At 52.7% G+C, this 18320-nt stretch overlaps 1 protein-coding gene across 1 annotated transcript in view; it reads left to right on the top strand.

Moving 5' to 3' along the window:
* The window catches only part of LOC119106364 (ionotropic receptor 25a-like), a 42230-nt gene that overhangs the window by 12310 nt on the left and 11600 nt on the right, over positions 1-18320 (top strand). The window contains 6 exon segments of the mRNA XM_037229990.1: positions 1340-1489; positions 4146-4349; positions 7349-7515; positions 8256-8438; positions 9173-9334; positions 13845-14036. Coding sequence (XP_037085885.1) covers positions 1340-1489; positions 4146-4349; positions 7349-7515; positions 8256-8438; positions 9173-9334; positions 13845-14036 — 1058 coding nt within the window.

The raw sequence follows: 18320 nt of genomic DNA, 5'->3' as shown, positions 1-18320 counted from the left end.
GTCTTACTGATGACAAAGGGTGTCTATGTGGCACGGGCCCAGAGGAAGATGTACCCAAGGTGCGTATAGTGTTCTGGCTTTTTCCACAGCAAAAGTGCATTCAAATGCACCTTACTGAAAAAAACAAGACAATGTTGGTAGCCTCAGTGATTTTTACGGAGCAAGGCACCATGCTACACGTAAATAATGTGACAGACGAGGAAAGGAAGCAATTGTATAGCTTTTCATACAAAACAAACAGCAAGTGCGTCTTGACGCTTCAGCTTCAACCGCTTCTCTTTTTCGCAGACAGGATGTGACGGTGCTGGATGAAATGCTATACGCAACCGTGCGATCCGGGGTGTATTCCCTTCGCATTGGGGAGGGGGGGGGGGTCCTCCGCCTTTACTCCAGGTCCCCAACTTTAGAAGCCAGGGGTCCGAATTCGGTGAAAAACCAGCTTCCTGGCGGATTCTGGTGACACTTGTGTCACTTTTCACTGCTCAGCACTCCGCTTATTTGACGAAACCATGTCGACGCGTGCGGTCAGCTCGGGGCTTTCTAGCCGAACCCCTCGGTCTACCTTGTCCCTTGGTCCAACTGCGCTCCAGCTTTAAGTCAATATTTCAACGCATAAAAACATGTGCATGTCCATCACTAGTTCTTCCGTTCTAATCCTCTGTCGGCGCTATGAGAGTGATGCCTGTCTATCTGCTTCATTTCGATTCTGTTGAACTGTTGGATCACTCATCCTGAATCCACAATACCTATCTTGAGTGTTTCTTTTAATTTACCCTTAATGTGCCACAGCAAGCATGATGCCATTCAGTCACCTCTAGATCCGCAGTGAACCTTTAGGTACCTGGTCTCCTCTATCCCGAACCCATTCTGACTATGTCATGTGCCCAGTTCATGTCACTTTGGAATATTCGTAGCGATCTTGTTGCACGCGTAATTCCATTAATCGTGCACCTCTCATTGATCCTGTTGAGCTTATAGCTGCGTTCACTTTGAATCCGCAGTCCATTGGGCGCCTCGTCAAATCGACCCTGGACTGAATGTGGAGTAGTCCGGTTGGATGTTTAGTGCATTCGCCTTAGATCCCCAGGGATCCTGTTGGACTCCTGTTTTACCCGGCAGTGGCGATGATCCTGTTGGACGCACAGCTCAGTTTGACATGGGTCGTAGTGATTGTAATGAACGCCGAACTCAACTTCCCTGGATCCACAGTACTTTTGTCAGATGCGAAGTTAAATTCCCCCTGGCTGCCCAGTCATCCCGCTGGATGCCAAGCTAGTCTCGCCCTGAACCCAACGTGATCCTTTTTCAATGACCGGTTCATCTTGTTCTGGGTCCACAGTGATCCTGTTGGATGGCCACGATTCGGCGCTCACGAGCAGCATCAATGACGCCATCCAGGAGATGACGTCATCCAACCCGGGTCTGAGCGTCACGCCGCAGTTTGTGCTGGTGGACAACAAGCTGACGGACAAGGAGCGAAAGGATTACGGTGAGTGATGGCAGCTGTTCAACGCGAACGACGATGAGGAAGGAAAAGCGGCTGGTCGAAGGCGTCGCTTCTGAGCGTTGTCCTGAGCCTCGCTTCCGATGCCGGACGAACAAGCCTATTGACTCTGCCATCGTGTTGCTTCTGAGTGTGTCAGCCTTATATTTCCTGAGCCTCGCCTTCGATGTGGAAAGGAGCAGGCCCATTGGCCCTGCCATTGTGTTGCTGGATTGACAGAAGTTAGGGGACGTGTCCGGCCGTGGCTGCATGTATATATATATATATATATATATATATATATATATATATATATATATCCTCATTTCATGCATGCACATATCAGGGGCGGAAGGCAAATTATGGGAGTTGTGTTATGCCAAATTACACGATATTTGGATGTCCCCTAACTTTGTTCGGTCTGAAAGCGTCCCTTAATGAACAGACCATTAATAAACTCACCCTCGGTAGCGATGAGAAATGATTGTTGTGAACATTGCTGACTATGTGGCGTTGTTTGCATAACTGATATGTCTGGACAGGCGGTAGGAAGTTTGCAAGGAGGTCAGCATTGGGCACGTCCCGATCGCTGAACAGCATCACGGTGGAGATGAATTATAGGTCCTTTGGCGCGCGGCCGCCGACTCGCGTTCATCGAACACTTAGCAGACGTGTTGCGGTGGCATACAATGTTCTAGAGCTGCGGCATAGGGAAGGCATGATTAAGAAGCGTTATGTAGTCATATTCGAGCTGGCTCATTAACGAGAAACGAGGTCACTGTGGTAAGAGCCGGATTGTGGCTATGGGAGCCGAATAATTATAAAAATGAAGACATCACTCGAGCTGCGCCCTCGGCATACTTCGCACACAACCATCGGCGACTAAGCGGTACCTGAGACGTGGTGTTGTAAATCTGTAAGTCTTGAGATGTCTTTAACACACTGTGTGTAGTGCAGCATAATTCATGTGCTGGTAGCAAGTCTAACCCCGAATAATTGATCAGAACATTTTTGCCATAAACTTCGCAAAGTGGCATGTGCCATGCAATTTCTCACGCAGCTCCGTAAACTTAACAGCTCTTATTTGACAAGGCACGCAACCATTTATTTCACCTTTGCCCCGCTTGCATAGTTGCACACTAGAGCAAAGCTGGCGTTTCAGCAAACGCCTTGGTCCGGCTGGCTCACAAGAATCGGTAAAATGTTCGCGTCGCTTTCGCAACCGCTACGCGCTGCAGCGGACGAGATGGCGCGCTGACACGGTCCGCTGACACGGTCTGCTGACACGGTCCGCTGACACGTTCTGCCGGCATGGTCCCCTGACACTGTTGTCTAATACGGTCCGCTGACACTGTCCCCTGACACTGTCCGCCGCCACGATCCGCTGACGCGGTCCCCTGACACCGTCCGCTGGCACGATCCGCTGACACGGTCCGCTGACACGATCCGCTGACACGGTCCGCTGGCACGGTCCGCTGGCACGATCCGCTGGCACGGTCCGCTGGCACGGTCCGCTAACACAGTCCGCTGACACGGTTCGCTTGCACAGTCCGCTGATACTGTCTGCTGGCGCGGTCCGCTGGCACGGGCCGCTGACACAGTCCGCTGACAAGGTCCGCTGGTACGGTCCGCCGGCACGGTCCGCTGGCACGGCCCTCTGACTACGTTCGTTGACACAGTCCACTCACACCGTCCTCTGACACTGTCCTTTGACACCGTCCTCTGACACGGTCTGCTGACACCTGCTGACACCATCCACTAACTTCGTCCTCGGACGCAGTCCTCTGATACGGTCCTCTGACACAGTCCACTGACACGGTACGCTGACATGATCCACTGACACGGCCCATTAGCACGGTCTGCTGACACTGTCCATTGACGCCGCTTTCTGACTCTGCCGCTGGCGCCGTCCTCTGACACCGTCCCTTGGCACAGTTCCCTGACACGGTCCTCTGACACGGTCCTCTGACTCCACCCGATGCCACCGTCCGCTGGCGGCCTCGGTGCCGGTCACGCCCCGTGCCAGGCCGTCTAGGGACACCGAGCAAGCGCGCGCGTCAGCTGGCGCCATCAGCCGACAATGGGCCATTTGGACGCCGCGTAAATGACAGTCCGTACGCAGCAGTTATTCAGTGGGGACATGAGGCCCGCAAACTGCTAATTGGAGGAGGAGGCTATCGAGGCCGCACGATATTTGCCGAGACGTTCAGGGAGCCCAGGCTTGGCATGCTGTTAACAGGGTATAGGCTCTGCGAAGCGGCACAGCGCCGCGTTTTCAATATGCCTGTATCGCTGTGACACAACTGCGACGATCCGACCTGTTGCATGGCTCCTGTTTTGCGCCATACCCGGCGTGACCGTTTCTGTGCGCCCTGACCCGGTGTGACTGGTGACCTGTGGCCCTGACCTGATATGGCTGGTGTCCCGTGACTCTGACCTGGCGTGACTGGTGGCCGGTGGCCCTGATTCGCCATGAGGAATAACCTGCGGTCCTGACCCGGTGTGACTGGTGACCTGTGTTACTGACCCGGTGTGACTGGTGACCTGTGTCACTGACCCGGTAAGGCCACTGCCCTGTGACTTTGACCCGGTGTTATCGGTGTCCTGATCCCTGATGCAGTGTGATCAGATCACCCCCAGCGTGAGCGCGCCGTGCCGGCAGTGTGCGGCCAGACGAGCTCCAGCTACTCGGCGGTGGTAGACCTGACCTGGGACGGTGTGAGCGGGGTTGGTGAGCAGGCGCGCCTCTCCGACCTGCCCTGGCTGCAGCTGGATGTCACCAACCGACCCTTCATACAGGCGGCCGACAGCTACCTTGAGTACGCCAACGCCACCGACGCAGCGCTCATCTTCCAGGACCAGAAAGGTGAGCAAGCAGGCCTTCTAGCATTAAAATGTGCATTGCTCTTGCGTGCGAGTCACATGATGGTAATGGGAATGAAAAGAGCTTCACCATTTTTAGGCTGAGGAATTTTCTCCCCGTTTCGCTTTTCCATTTTTCGTTAAGGCGGTTTCGAATAGCTGATACACCCTGAGGTGTAAGACTGCGTGTACACTAACGCACCTGACGAGGGCGATATCTGAACAGTTAGTCCATACGTGAAACTAATACCTCGTCTCAACCTCCAGTAAGCCCCATAAGGTCCTCATTACTTTACCATACCTCATTACTTTACATTAATACTCAACTGCCTTCCTACCCAGGCAATCCTAACAGCCCTTGGTCTGTCCCGGGGACCTGGTATTAAGTTCAAATAAGACAAGATACCTTAAAGATGGAACTGGACTGGAAAACGAAATCCATGAAAGATTTGGGCGTGAACGTACACAGCTAGCTATGTTTTTCCGAGCATTGCATGTGGTAGACACGTTGCCACTAGGTGTTATGGCAATGCGGTCATGTTTCGTGCGGTTTCATAAGGATGTATATATATATATATATATATATATATATATATATATATACATGATAATACGTTTGCATTAAGATTCGCCATGATGCGTAAATATTTGGCTAGAACATTGCTATTGTCCACTGAACGTTTCAAAGCATATTGCGACTTTTGACGCGTTGTAAAATATGTAGATGCAGTAAGTCTAATATTGTTCCACATCTGTCTGTTTGGTACGAAAATTTCTACATGGCTTGACATTTCGTGTTTTCTCAGTCGAGGTTGAGCACAGGACACAAATGTCAAAGTGAGGACAGACAGGGTCGAAGCAACATTTATGAGTTCATATCTCACTTATATACGCAGCATCGAGTTACTGCGGTCTCAAAGATTCCTTTGACACCCTTTTAGACGCAGTTTAAGTTGTTTTTGTTTTAAATATTGCCGCCCCCTTCGGTCATGTGACAAATCAGCTAGACAATATGTACAATATGTGGTATCAGCAAGGTAAGAGAGTCTTAAGAGGACTGCTTCAAGCGTTGAAGCCAATGTTAATGTCAATGTTATATTGTGTTTCTGACTCCCTCAGAATGAAAGTAGCATGGAACTACCGCTTTCAAGCTTTTTGATGCACTCCTAAGCACTCACGAATTTTGGCCAAGATGCGACACTGAACTTGCCTTGAATCGGAGAATCAGACTAACCCGTGAGGACCCATATTTTTCAAAAAAGTGCGATTCCAAGACAAAAGAGAGTCAAAAATAGTTGTGTAGCGCAAAGCAAAGACGTTGCCTACAGCTTCACGTGCTGAACAGCTGATTTAACAAGTGTATTGACGTCACATGCATTTGTATTGCCCCTGGGAACCTCTTACGGCAAATATCGTCGAAGTCCAAGGAATACGTGTGTAAAATTGACCCTCCAACTGAACAAGCTGTCCAGTAGCCCTTCATTGATGTGCTGCTCAAACGCGGGCGCTGTCGGCAATCGGTTCCGAGACCTCCCACTCCACCTCGCATTCACCCTGCGGCATCCCTGCCCACGCGCCGCATTCGTCCTTAATTTGCGCCATTCATTGAACACTCAGCGAGACGGCGACCGGCGGCGGCGCCGGCGGTGGTGCGCTCGATACGTGCCCAGTGTCAGGCGGTGGTACGCTCGATACGTGCCCAGTGTCAGGCGGCGGTGCGCTCGATACGTGCCCAGTGTCAGTGTCGATACGTGCCCAGTGTCAGGCGGCGGCCTTTGTAGTCACCTCGAGGCCACGGGTGCGGTGCGCATTTCACGCGCCGCCGCACACAGTGTGGTCCGGCATCACCCTCAGGGGACCGGTCAATGAGCGCCTGCATCCGCGCTCCACTTGCGGCTGCCATAACAGGTCTACTTGGGCCGCTAAATGCGGGCCGTCGGTTTAAGGCAAACATCGCCGCCACCAACGTGCGTCCTGGCGTTCCGGTTCGACCGGCTGCTCATAAACGCTGAGTTGCTTGGCTTTGATGTCAGCTTGAAAGGCTTGTCAATGCACGTAGTACTTACGGAAATAAAAACAAAACTCACGCAGGTAGCACTTTTTCGGCACAGAAGGGAGATGAGAAGGCTAGAGGAGATGATGAGAGTCGGGCACCAGTGGAGCATAATGTGCATAGTTGGTCAAGGTACTGATACTTCGGGGGGCTACTGCAGCAGAAGAGACGTCGCATCACGGCCGTTCCCTCGGTGGCCGGTGGTAAACTGTCACGGCTCTGGTTGCTCCCTGATCGCAAACATTTCATGCATTCAGACGGGTGGCTGTGAACATGAGTAGGAAGATGATGCATCTGAAGATCATGCCGCGTAACCTAGCGCGATCTTGCAGAAAGCCTGCCGCTGAAGCAGCGAGCAGGCAGATGCTGCTTCACATGTCCGTGTTCTCCTCCGGGGATGCAGGAACTGAGTCGCTTGATATTCGGTTTGTCACCAAAATGAGGTTAATGACTGCCGACAGCGCTTGGCCGTCTGCACCCCGCTCCTAACCGCCTGAAAGTGCTCAGTCGTCTACCCCCCCCCCTCATTTCCCTCCCGCTCTGACGGCCTGAGAGGGGTCGGCCGTCTGTACCTCGCTCCAGGCGCCGGAGAGCGCTTCGGCCGTCTGTACCCACTCCTAGCCGCCTGAGTGTTGGCTAAGCGAGTGGCGTGCGGTGGGCTCTAGTATGCACATAGTAACCCTGACGTAGCGTGTCTCCCCTCATCCTCTGTATTACCTGCATGCTTGATATGTCAGGGAACAAATGTTGACACTGGACATTCTTGGGTAGACGACAAGAAATAACTAGGTCGAGAACATGCCAACCCCTTTTACGCCACGCAACAAATTGCGTGCGCCTCCGGCGGGCTAAACTGAGTTATCAGCACAAGATTGAGCCGTCCCCTCCCCCCCCCCCCCACCCCCACACCGTTGTCAACTACCAAAGCCTGCGTGCGTCACTGGTGGCAGGCATGAATCAGTCGATCCTGTATCTGCTGGGCAACACCGTGCTGCGCGTGGTGGTGATGGAGGGGCTAGAGAACAACATCGTGGAGGACCTGAAGAAGATCCGGCCCACGCCCACCTACTACGTCATCTTTGCCGAGACGGAGCGCGCCAACCAGCTGATGGCTAGTGTAAGAAGTGGCGGCTGCCGCAGTGGTGTATGCCACTACATCCCTATAGTCCGGTGTAAAATGCAGCGCTTGGATGGAGTGGACACTTTCTAGTGATTTAAGTCTGCGCAAGTTGGCTATACATATGCATATGGTTGGATTCATAGTAGCGCCGTGCACGCCTGAGTGCAGCTTTGTGGGCCCCCATGCCCGCGTTGGAAGGCCTGAGTTGAGGACCGGTAAAGCCTTGGTTCGCTCGCTGGATTTTCTACGAATTATTTTCCAGGTTTTCCATCTCGTAATTTGGCAGTTAAAAGTTCTAAGATCATGTGGCTTTATTTCACAAGACTTCGTAAATATTGGGTCTGAACCTTTTGATGCGATGGATTTCTAGGATCAGAGCACGTGCTTAAGTGTTTGTTGCGTGACTGTTGGTGGCTTACCTTCTGCTTGGTTTTCAGCACACCGCAAGTCACGGACTTCTAAACAATAGTCAATTAAAAGGGTGGACGGACGGACATGGTGGACGATGGTGTTAACCTTGTCATCGCCAGGCTGCGTCCTCGGGCCTGATGACCAAGGACTCGTGGTGGACGGTGGTGCTGACCTCCTCCTTCGTCAGGCCACATCCTCGGGCCTGATGACCACGGACCCCCTGGTGGACGGCGGTGTTAACCCCCTCATTTCGCCAGGCCACATCCTCGGGCCTGAGGACCAAGGACTCGTGATAAACGGTGGTGTTAACCTCCTTCTTTCGCCAGGCCACATCCTCGGGCCTGATGACCAAGGACTCGTGGTGGACGGTGGTGCTGACGGACGGACGTGCCGCCGAGTTCAACCAGGCCTCGCTGCGCACGGCCATCACGGTGGTAAACGTGGCGGGCGGCGCGTGCTGCCGTCTGGTCGGCCTCGCACCCGACTGCACCTGTCCCAACGACTTCCAAGTGAGCTCCTGCGCCACAGTCTGCCCAGGAGAGCGGCGGCGTTGCCAACACAAGCGTGTTTGAGCAGCCGAGCGAACAGCGTTTGCTTTAGCGTTTCGCTGTTCCTTTTATGACGTTTGACTGTCTGAGAGGCTTGACGCTCACCACCGTGCCTGTGCTCACTCTAGGGAACAAAATTCGACACGTTTCTGATCTCATCCTGCGTTTTGAACAGAGAAACCAGTCTTCCCACGGTGAATAATGTTTGAAAGGCTAATTTCTTAATGACCTTTAGAAGCATGAAGCCCAACTTGTTACCAAATGTGCTTTCAGAACGCCACCAAACCTGCAAATAAACAATTGTTTGACGCATCTTTCTGCATTTTGAAGATGTAGAAAAACACCAAGTAGACGAGAGCAGATGATTGAAGCACAGTACAACTTATCCACCTGGCTTTCTTTCCTGAATTCCAGACACTTAGAAATGTGTCAAGCTATTCCGCCTGTCCGCAGGGCTTAGAGGTCATGAAAACGCCTGTAACGCTAAAATGCCTTTGATTCGAGAAGCATTCCAGAAAGTCACCTTTCATTATCCTCAACTCCATCGGAGCTGCCAATATTTGGCAGCCATGAGTGAAGCTCAATCATGCCCTAGCTCATCGTGTGAACTGCGTGGTGGGAACAGAGCCACGGCTGAAGTCACGCCCCAGCAGAGATGCTCTTCACTGAGAGGTGCACTGCGACCGTGGTTACAGCTGCCGGCGCTGACGGCTCGCCAGGGCACCAAGGTGGTGCTGACGGCGTTCGTCCAGATGTCGGCGGACGGCAGGATCACTGCGCCGAAGGCGCTGGACTGTGGGCGCACCACGGCCCTGTCGGACACTATGACCCGGGACTTCTCGACCCGGCTCGAACAGGTACGATATACCTGAGGGAGGGATGGAGGAAGGGAGGGAGGGAGAAAGGAGGAGAGGAGAAAGAAGGAAGGAAGGAGAGAAGTGAGAAGAGAGGAAGGGAAGCAGGGAAGGAAAGAAGGACAGAGAAAAGAAAGGGAAGAAGTAAGAAAAGAAAGAGGGAGTGGGGGAGGGAAGGTGGGAGGAATGGAGGCAGGAAGGGAGGGTAGTTAAATGTGAGGGAAGGAGGGAGAGCGAAGGAGAGTAGACAAGAGAGCTGGAAAGCCAGAGACGGAAGAGGGAATTGGAGGAATGCCTCGTTTTAGGTGGAAATCTTTAGGATGAGGTGGAGAGACTTGGTCCACATTGGACGCGTGAAGTGTTGGGCATGAAGCGTTGCGGTAGCGGTAGGGATTACTTGCGTTGATTCTGAGCTCATTGAGTAAAAACACAAACTTACTGGTGTCAGGGATCTGCAAACAACGAAGTTCCCGTTAGAGCCCATTCTTTTGTTTTTGTATTGTGTTTAATCTGATCGTGCATGACATCCCGAACCAAAATACGCACACTTAGGTGAAATTAGTATATCAAGAGACAAGTAGGACATCACAGGTTGAGCATCGTGAGGGGGAAGGTGAGAGGCAGCGATACATTGAGAATGTGTCTATACATTAGAGCTGTCCCTGAATGCTTTCATCGGGAGTTCGTCACCACTGTCCACTGTTTTCAAGTACACCTGGCCAGTGATTAGGCAACTTGAATGTTGCTTGTTGCATTGTTGCAGGGACCAACGACAAACAGCAAAAAAACTCAGAAATTTACATCAATGAGCTGCGTCACTTAAGAACGACAGGACAATTATAGTGGCGAATATCTGTGGCGAATAATGAAATTCGATTTCAACCGCTTTATACGACGCGTATGAGTTGGTAAGACCAAACTTTTTGACCAGCTGCTCTGTCACCGACCCACTGACTCAACACCAAAAGAGGAAATCGTAAACGAAGGACCATTTTCGAACACTATTCTTCCACTCTTGGGATGAATGTTTCAGAAGCAAAATAATTGTAAGTGGCCAATCCCACGCGCGGGCCAAGTATCCCACAACTTACAGTACGCGCAAGTATCTAGGTTAGCCGTCACCGGTCTGGATGTCGGAAGGCAGGTTTTGGTGGATTCTTGCTCATTCTCAACATCTCAAATTGTCCACACCAGACTTCATTTTTGCGAGGTGTTTACGCCCGGTGAAGACTCGTGGCCCATCACTAAAAGGATTCGGTCCGTCAGAGGGCTCAGTCCGGTATTATTCCGCTGCGGCCGGGATGGTCCGGTATTATTCCGCTGCGGCCGGGATGATATGCTCGACATATTCCGTGAATATATCGGTGACGTGGCAAGGCATGTGGCAGCCCCTAACACCTCTTTTCGATCACAATTCGTTATGCGAAGCGTTCCAGCCGAGCGGAATCTGCAAAAGGCCCTGACGTATCAGGCCGAGTCCAAAGCCCGCTGTAATTTCCAGAGGGCCAGAGCTTCGCCACTGCATCCTGTGAGCACTTCATCGGCTCGTCTACATGGACACCAGACTACTAGCCTGTAATGAAGTACGGGCAAGCGCGCCTATGATCGCCACCATACTTGAAGTCAGACCGAGCTATTCACAGCGTTGCCCAGCTTTTAAGTTATAAAGTTAAACATAGCCAATGCTTTTTTTGTACTTTGTGGTAACCCATGTGAGATTACAGCTTTCTATACCGTGACAAGTAATGCCCTCATGCTATGTAAGGGTACTGTTATGCGGGGAGCGAAACGAAGCGCACCATTTACACAAATGTATTTACATGTCGTTACCCACCAACAAACTATGAATCCGATGGTATTGCCCCTACAAATGCTGCTTTAATTTTTTTTAAACCAGCGTTTTCCTTGCTGGGGCTTACATTTGAGATGATGCACGCATCTGAACCCGACAGCTACCCATCCTAGATTGGGTCAGAAGTGGTACTGGACGAACATGGGTAATCATATTGCTAACGTAACGCGCCCTCTAGCCCTGCATCACGGGTGATAGAGGCTTTTTGGCGGCAGTGAGCTCCGTGCCGTAAACAACTTATGTGATATGAAAAGAAAACAAACCCGTTCTATCTTGACAATCTTGCCGTCCGAAGGCATAAAGATGCAAACGTCATTTTTCGGAGTTTTTATATTATTTGGTGTGGCTCGGAGAGCTGCATCTTGTGATGTTAAGTTCAAAATCTGAGCGAAATGTTGCGTTCAAGACGTTGCCAAATTACTTTTTCTCAGCACATAGGATCTATTTCATTTGTTGAAACTTAAGAATACTTCTTAACAATTTACCTAATGGCGCTTAGGCCTGGTTGTCTTTGGACGGTGCAACTGAAATGGGAGTCAGTATTTTCTTCTCCCTTTACTTACCCCGTGCGATTTCTCATTCTATTTTCATTTTTAACCGCCGCTAGGGCAAACAGGAAGGAGACTATGACCGCCATGTTCACTTTGTCTAGAAGGTACTAGGTCCAGTTTTATGACGCCATCTGCTGCGTGGCGTGTTGACGCCAAGGAAAACTGTACAATCAAGCCAGTCTTCATAAGACCGTTGACCGTCATTGCCCGCTGCCAGCAGATGCAGTCTTCACCTCAGGAAAAGAGAGCACGCGTCTGGCCATAAACAAAAGCCCCTGACCCGCACGCACATGCGTGGACAGCGCCGATGCCCAACAGTGCGTGTATCTGTAGAGCATTGTCGGACAAGATGGCGGCGCATCCTCCCGCTCCTGGATCAGTGTTCTGTTTTGCTCCTTCGACACCACAGAAATAATGCATCGTCATCGACGTTTCAGGGGTGATACAATGGTTGGGGCGTCCTGCTAGCGCTGTAATGGGGGCATTGACAGCCCTCCACTGGCGGCTCCACGGTGAATGCCATGCCCACTTGCCAGGGCCAGACAGCCGCGCTGTTTGCACAATGGCGGCATTGACGACCTTTTCATGAGCGCACACGCTGAAAACTGCGGCAGCTGTACGGACAGAGGCCGCTTTCAAACACGCCATCGATGCATTAAACAGAACGACCGGTTCGAAACGGACGCCGCTGCATGTAGCATTGACTATTTATCGCAGGACTGTATACTGTCCGTCGCCCCAACTGATATGGCTCAGTTCTCGCGGCGGAGTCGACTGCGCCTCTATGGTCGCTGTTTTTAAGATTTAGTCCAAACCTGTTGAGTGGATGAATTCTGAGATATGAGCTGACACTAAGCAGCGCTTGTTACATGAGCCTTGACTCCTACCATCTGATGGCGAAATTCCAGGTCAGCGGCAGAATTTGGTGGCGAAGTGTCACGTGACACAATGTTCGACGATCCGTCCTGCTCTCTGACGTCAGCTGACGCTTAAGGCGGTCGCTGCCACCGGCCGCAAACCATCCCAGTCAAAGGCAAACAGCGAGCGCCTAAAGCGCCTCGAACCCACCCCGCTACGGGTGGGCGGTTACGTCCCACGTCCTCACCGAACAATGACCGGCTCGTCAGAGGCTTTACCTCGAGACCTGCCAACATTGCGTCTAGTTGCATTGCGCATCGGTGTTCTACTGTCATGCTTACACCAACCCGTCGCCCTGCGCAGGCAGAGCACCAGCTATGGTCGATGTGCCACAACAGACCCCCGACAGGGCACCATTCAGATGTGGTCTGTTGCTAACTTCCCGTCGGTCCCGTCTAGCGGCCCACTCTTGCAAGTGGTATCGGTGACACGGCCGGTGTCGCCTGCGGCCAGGCCGCTGTGTCACATAACTGCGAAACCGTGGGGCCTGGCTGACACCGGCGACCTCCGAGTTCGGTGGTCGGCGGCGCACCGACTCCTGGCCGGTGCGCGAGCCGGCCACCCGGTCCCGTCCGCTCGGTCGACGGCCTGACCCCGGCCGCGCAGCGCCCCCGCCGCGGCCATTCCTCATGTCACACCGACGCCTGGCCGGCCGGTCGTTCCAGAGCCGGGCAGCGGGGCGCCGCCGGTGCTCCTGGCGCAAGGGCCGACCCGCACGCCACCGACCGGACGTGCGTCAGCGGGTCCGGGCTAATCGGCGGAGACGCCGACAACGCGCCCCGCTGACCGGACGGCCAACCGAGCAGACTTGACTTGACTTGGCTTGATTTGACCTACAGACTTCAATTGACTGAGGCGAGCCACCATATAGCATGACATGCACAACCACTGATCTGGCTATGGGTACCGAATGACCTGGACGGTACCGTCGGTATCCCTGGCCTGCCAACTGACGTGTTGCAGGCTATCAACTGACTTGAGAGTGCGCCACCACTGGTTGAGGGGGGGGGGGGGCACTCCAGCTGACTTCCGTACCGGAGTGGTACTGTGTCACTGCGTCCAAGTGCTCCCTGTCTGTCCGTTCACTCCCATGCCAGTAGCATTGTGCCCGCTTTTGACCCCCTGCACGCCTGTGCCCCCCCCCCCCACGACGGGCGTGACCTCGCGCTTGTAGCCGTCTCCGCTCCCCCAGGCGGCCGCCAGCAGCGTCAGCATGCAGCTGAAAGAGAAGCGCCTGCTGCCCTCGGCCGCCATGGACCTGTGGCAGATGGACGCCACCAACCGAGAGCGGCTCGGCAGCTGGAGCTTCTCCGCCAGCTTCGTCGTCGACCCCAACCACGTCTTCACCAAGATCAAGCGACACTTCAAGATTGGCGTCATTGTGGTGAGTTGCTGCGGTGTCGCGACTGAAGGCGCCGACAGAGGCCCGGCTTGGCGACTCCGGGTCGTGGCAGTGGTTGCGCTGGATTTCCAACTCAGCGTGGCGTAGCTCTTTGAGTGCGCATGCAGGATACGTGCTCAGCGGCCTGATATTTGGGTTTAATGATGATAGCGTGCCAGGGTGTTCTGCTTTGACGGGCCGGACGCGGAGTATGTCAATTTCAAGCCAGTTAGCTTCACGTCAGTACCCGAATACCTGCGTCGTAAATTTCAACCGCCAATCATTACCCCATGACTAAACCAGGTCGATATGTCATGCGGCGAGCTTCCAGCCTGCTTAGAGTCGCCTGTAGCCAAAGAATTGCATTAATGCGCGAAGTGTTACCCGCGGAGCTTCCTGCCGGTTTCACAAAAGCTAACAAGACCAAAAATTAGCCCAACTTCGTAAGAAACATGAAGTTAGAGGCAAGGAGACGAGTATGCCAGGATGGCGTTTGAATATATTTAGATGTGCATTTAACCATATAGTGATTGCATTCACTTGCCCGCCACTCACCATTTTCATAAACATGACCTAAAAAGGAATCAGGGAAGGTGCTCTCGAGCTGTGTGCGATGAGATACTTTTAGACCTAAAAGATTAGCGAAACACGACTTTGCACTTTGCCGCTCCTCACAAAAAGCTCAGCGCGCGTCCGTTCCACAGCTGGTCATACAACGGACCGACGACTGGTCTGTGGTCGGTTCCCTTCGCTGCTATGAAAATGACGTCACGTGCCATGCCAAGTCAAGTGATGTGAGGGACAGTGTCGCAGCATCGGGCTCTCGGTGCTGCTCATTCTTGCTCCGATGCTCGCGCGAAGCGTGAGATGGCGTGGTGCCCCGTGCAGTGACGTCACGCACAGGGCGTCAGACGCGGTGGTGCCCCGTGCAGTGGCGTCTCGCACAGGGCGTCAGACGCAGTGGTGCCCCGTACATTGGCGTCCCTCGCACAGGGGTCCATAGCAGTGGTGCCCGAAGTGACGCAGATCTCGCACAGGGCGTCAGACGCAGTGGTGCCCCGTACAGTGACGTCTCGCACAGGGCGTCAGACGCAGTGGTGCCCCGTGCAGTGACGTCTCGCACAGGGCGTCAGACGCAGTGGTGCCCCGTGCAGTGGCGTCTCGCACAGGGCGTCAGACGCAGTGGTGCCCCGTACAGTGACGTCACCAGGCGGAGTGATGCGCCGTGCTGTGACGTCACTAGGTAGTGGTGCCCCGTACTGTGACGTCACTAGGCAGAGCGACTGTAACGTGCTGTGACGGCACCAGGCGGAGTTGTGCCCGTACTGTGACTTCACCAGGCGAGTGGTGCCCGTGCTGTGACGCCACCAAGATCTGGAGGCCGGGCAGGGGGTAGAAAGGTCGTGGATGAAATGAATATCGCTGTTATGGTCCATAGACACCTCCATTTCCTGCAAGGTGCGAGCCCAATTTACTGGCTTTGGAACATACTTCCGGATGGAGTATTTTGCGTTGTTAGCGAGAGAAATTGATATCGCAACTTGTTGTGATAAACAGATGGCTCACTAATTAACTAGAACGAGAAGTAAGAGCCAACCAAATTGAGTTCCAGAATAGTGCTGCTGCCGTAAGACTTTGACCACACTGATTACCTGTTTCTGGAACTAGCTTAGTTTTTTATGAAAGATGTACCATGCATCAATAACCATTAACATACACGTTTGACCACTTGCTTACTACATGTAACAACTGGCAGTACCAGAGGCATCCACATCAAAAGGTGTGCCTCGGACACTCCTTAATCCTGCTGGCCAACACATTCCGTTTCCAGAAGGAGGTTCTGGTATCTACTATTATACTCAAGGAGCAATGTGGGCGTGTATGCCACCGATTCTTTGGGATCCTGCGCAGACCAAAGGGTGATGAATTTCTTAATGAAATGTTGTCACGACCAAGAGCTGATGGCAGGGCGCGGCAGTGTCCCGTGAAATTTCTGCATTTCGCAAAGTGAGTGCGTGGTGAACAAAAATAGGTCGAAGGATCCCCATAGCTTTAACACGGGCGACGCAACATTTGCGACCGCCGGATGACGGTACGACTCGGCCCACTCCCGAAGCCATGTCTTGATAACCATCGATCGATATCGCATATATCGATCGATATCGCATCGATATGAAACTTCCAGAATTGGTCATCGGATTGGTATAAGTTTAAGGCGCCACATGGTACATAGCGCGTCCACACGTGTTGGAAAGATAGCATTGGCCATTTTTATCGTGTTTTTACGCTTTGGGTTATATTCCGGCCCACAGTGCAGATAGGTGCGTGAATTTTAATTGCCAGCATTCAAAATTGAAGTAGCTACACTTTCAGTACGTCCTAAAAGTTTGTGCAACACACCGTTACGTTGCGAATAGCAATGTAAGTTGCAAACGACCAAGTTCAAAAAGTCAGCGCCAAATACAAGCCGCTACCATCAACACCATTTATAATTTAGCGTTGAAAACTACACCAGCGTGTCTCCGTTTATCACCCATTTGTTGATCACTTTCCAATGATTCACCCCCAAATGAGCCTAGACTAATGGATTGCACGGCGGCTTTTCATGCCGCAAAGGAACGGTGCTGTCCAGTGTCTCTCGGCCGAAGCGGCTGGTCCCTTCAAGATTAATCGGCCGTCTGATCACGTGACTGGCTGCCGTAACTAACTCTCTCCGACCGATTATGCTATCTCTCACCGATATCTCGACAACTGCGGCTCGGAGCGAGCCGAGTGTGGCACGAAAACATGTGCCATGCAAAATGCTACGGTCGCACGCATCATGTGGTACGCTTTTAAAGATGGCCTTTGCTTTCTTCCACGGGTTTACACGTTTTGCGCCAATTCTCGGCACCCAGGACACGGACACACGCGGAAGTGGCACGCTTCGATAAGGAATGAAGTATAAGATGGCAGTGATTGGCCACATGTGCCACGTGTCATGCCGCCTATGTGTCGAAGCATGAATGTGGTCTATTTTCGACGGGTTTAAACGTTTTTGCGATATCGCGGCACTCAACGCACCAAGCGACTTGCCAGCGCCCTGGTTTGATAGGCAATATAACGGACAATCACGTGGCGTAAGATGGGAAGTTTCACGTGCACACTAGCTGTGAAGATCCACTTTGCTGATTTCGTCGGTTTTTACGTTTTACGTCACACTTCCGTACTCCGAGCACATAGGCACACAGGACTGGTATGCCGCGATATGGAACTGGATGGTCAGTCATGTGTTTCACGTGTGCGTACCAACAGGTTACATGTCACACCCACAAGCTTCGAAAATATTTAATTTCGAATTTTCACAGGTTTAAAGGTGTCGTGACGCATTGCAGCACCCAACGCACCTAGCCACTGGGAAGTGGCATGCGTTGATAGGCATCCGAACAGAAAATCACGTCGTGTGAATCGTCATGCCGCGCGTGCTGCGTGTCATGCGTGCGCGAGCCAGCAAGATGAATGTGAAAACTACGGCCGTTACCGGCCGTAGTTTTCACATTTCACGCCATGTCTCGGCAACCAGGCCACCTAGAATCGTGATTTAAACTGAAAAAGATGCAAAATTGGATTTTCTACGTTTTTCATTAGCACGGCGAAGCGAGCGCGCAAAAGTTTGTATAATGATAAGCTAGAATCAAAATAACACACTTTCTTGTCATCCATGTTGTGCAGGACGAAATTTTACAGCTATTGCCGCGTAAGTGGTTTCGCGCCAAATGGCAACCTTCCAGCGGCTTGGAGGGCTGGTATCCTGCTGGAGGCACTCATCATCGGCTGCGTCTGCTCCAGCTTCAACCACTCCGACCCCACTCCGGGTCTCCAGCGCCGGAAGCGTCTGCCGTTTCTCCGCTCTTTCGCATCTTCAGCCTGCTCCGCAAAGGAAAGCTAATGTCCCGGACCTGCATCACGGTCCACGGCCAACCGACTTTGTAAGCTGGGTGGGGGCAAGATACCATCCCCCTCCCCGTGGCGCATTAAACCGCACATTCAACTGCACGTGGCAAACATTAAACCGCACATATTCTCGCAGGTGGTGCTTAACCCGTCACTGATCACAAAACCCGGGCGAGTTATCGTAAAAGCGGCGAACAAACGGGCCGGTCGTGTTTGGGGCGGCGCCGAACTGGCCGTGGGACGGTCACCTCGGAGCCCGGGGCGACTTCGATCGAGCGCCCCGCGAGCGCCCGCCCGCCGGTGCTGCATAGCGCGCACAATTACGGCCATGGAACGGCCGGCGTCATCACACAA

The sequence above is a fragment of the Pollicipes pollicipes genome, unplaced genomic scaffold (assembly GCF_011947565.3).
Source record: "Pollicipes pollicipes isolate AB1234 unplaced genomic scaffold, Ppol_2.1 Scaffold_6138;HRSCAF=7277_pilon_pilon_pilon, whole genome shotgun sequence".
Lineage (NCBI taxonomy): Eukaryota > Metazoa > Arthropoda > Thecostraca > Pollicipedomorpha > Pollicipedidae > Pollicipes > Pollicipes pollicipes.
The sequence above is the reverse complement of the archived record's forward strand: the minus strand, read 5'-3'. Positions and strand labels throughout refer to the sequence as shown.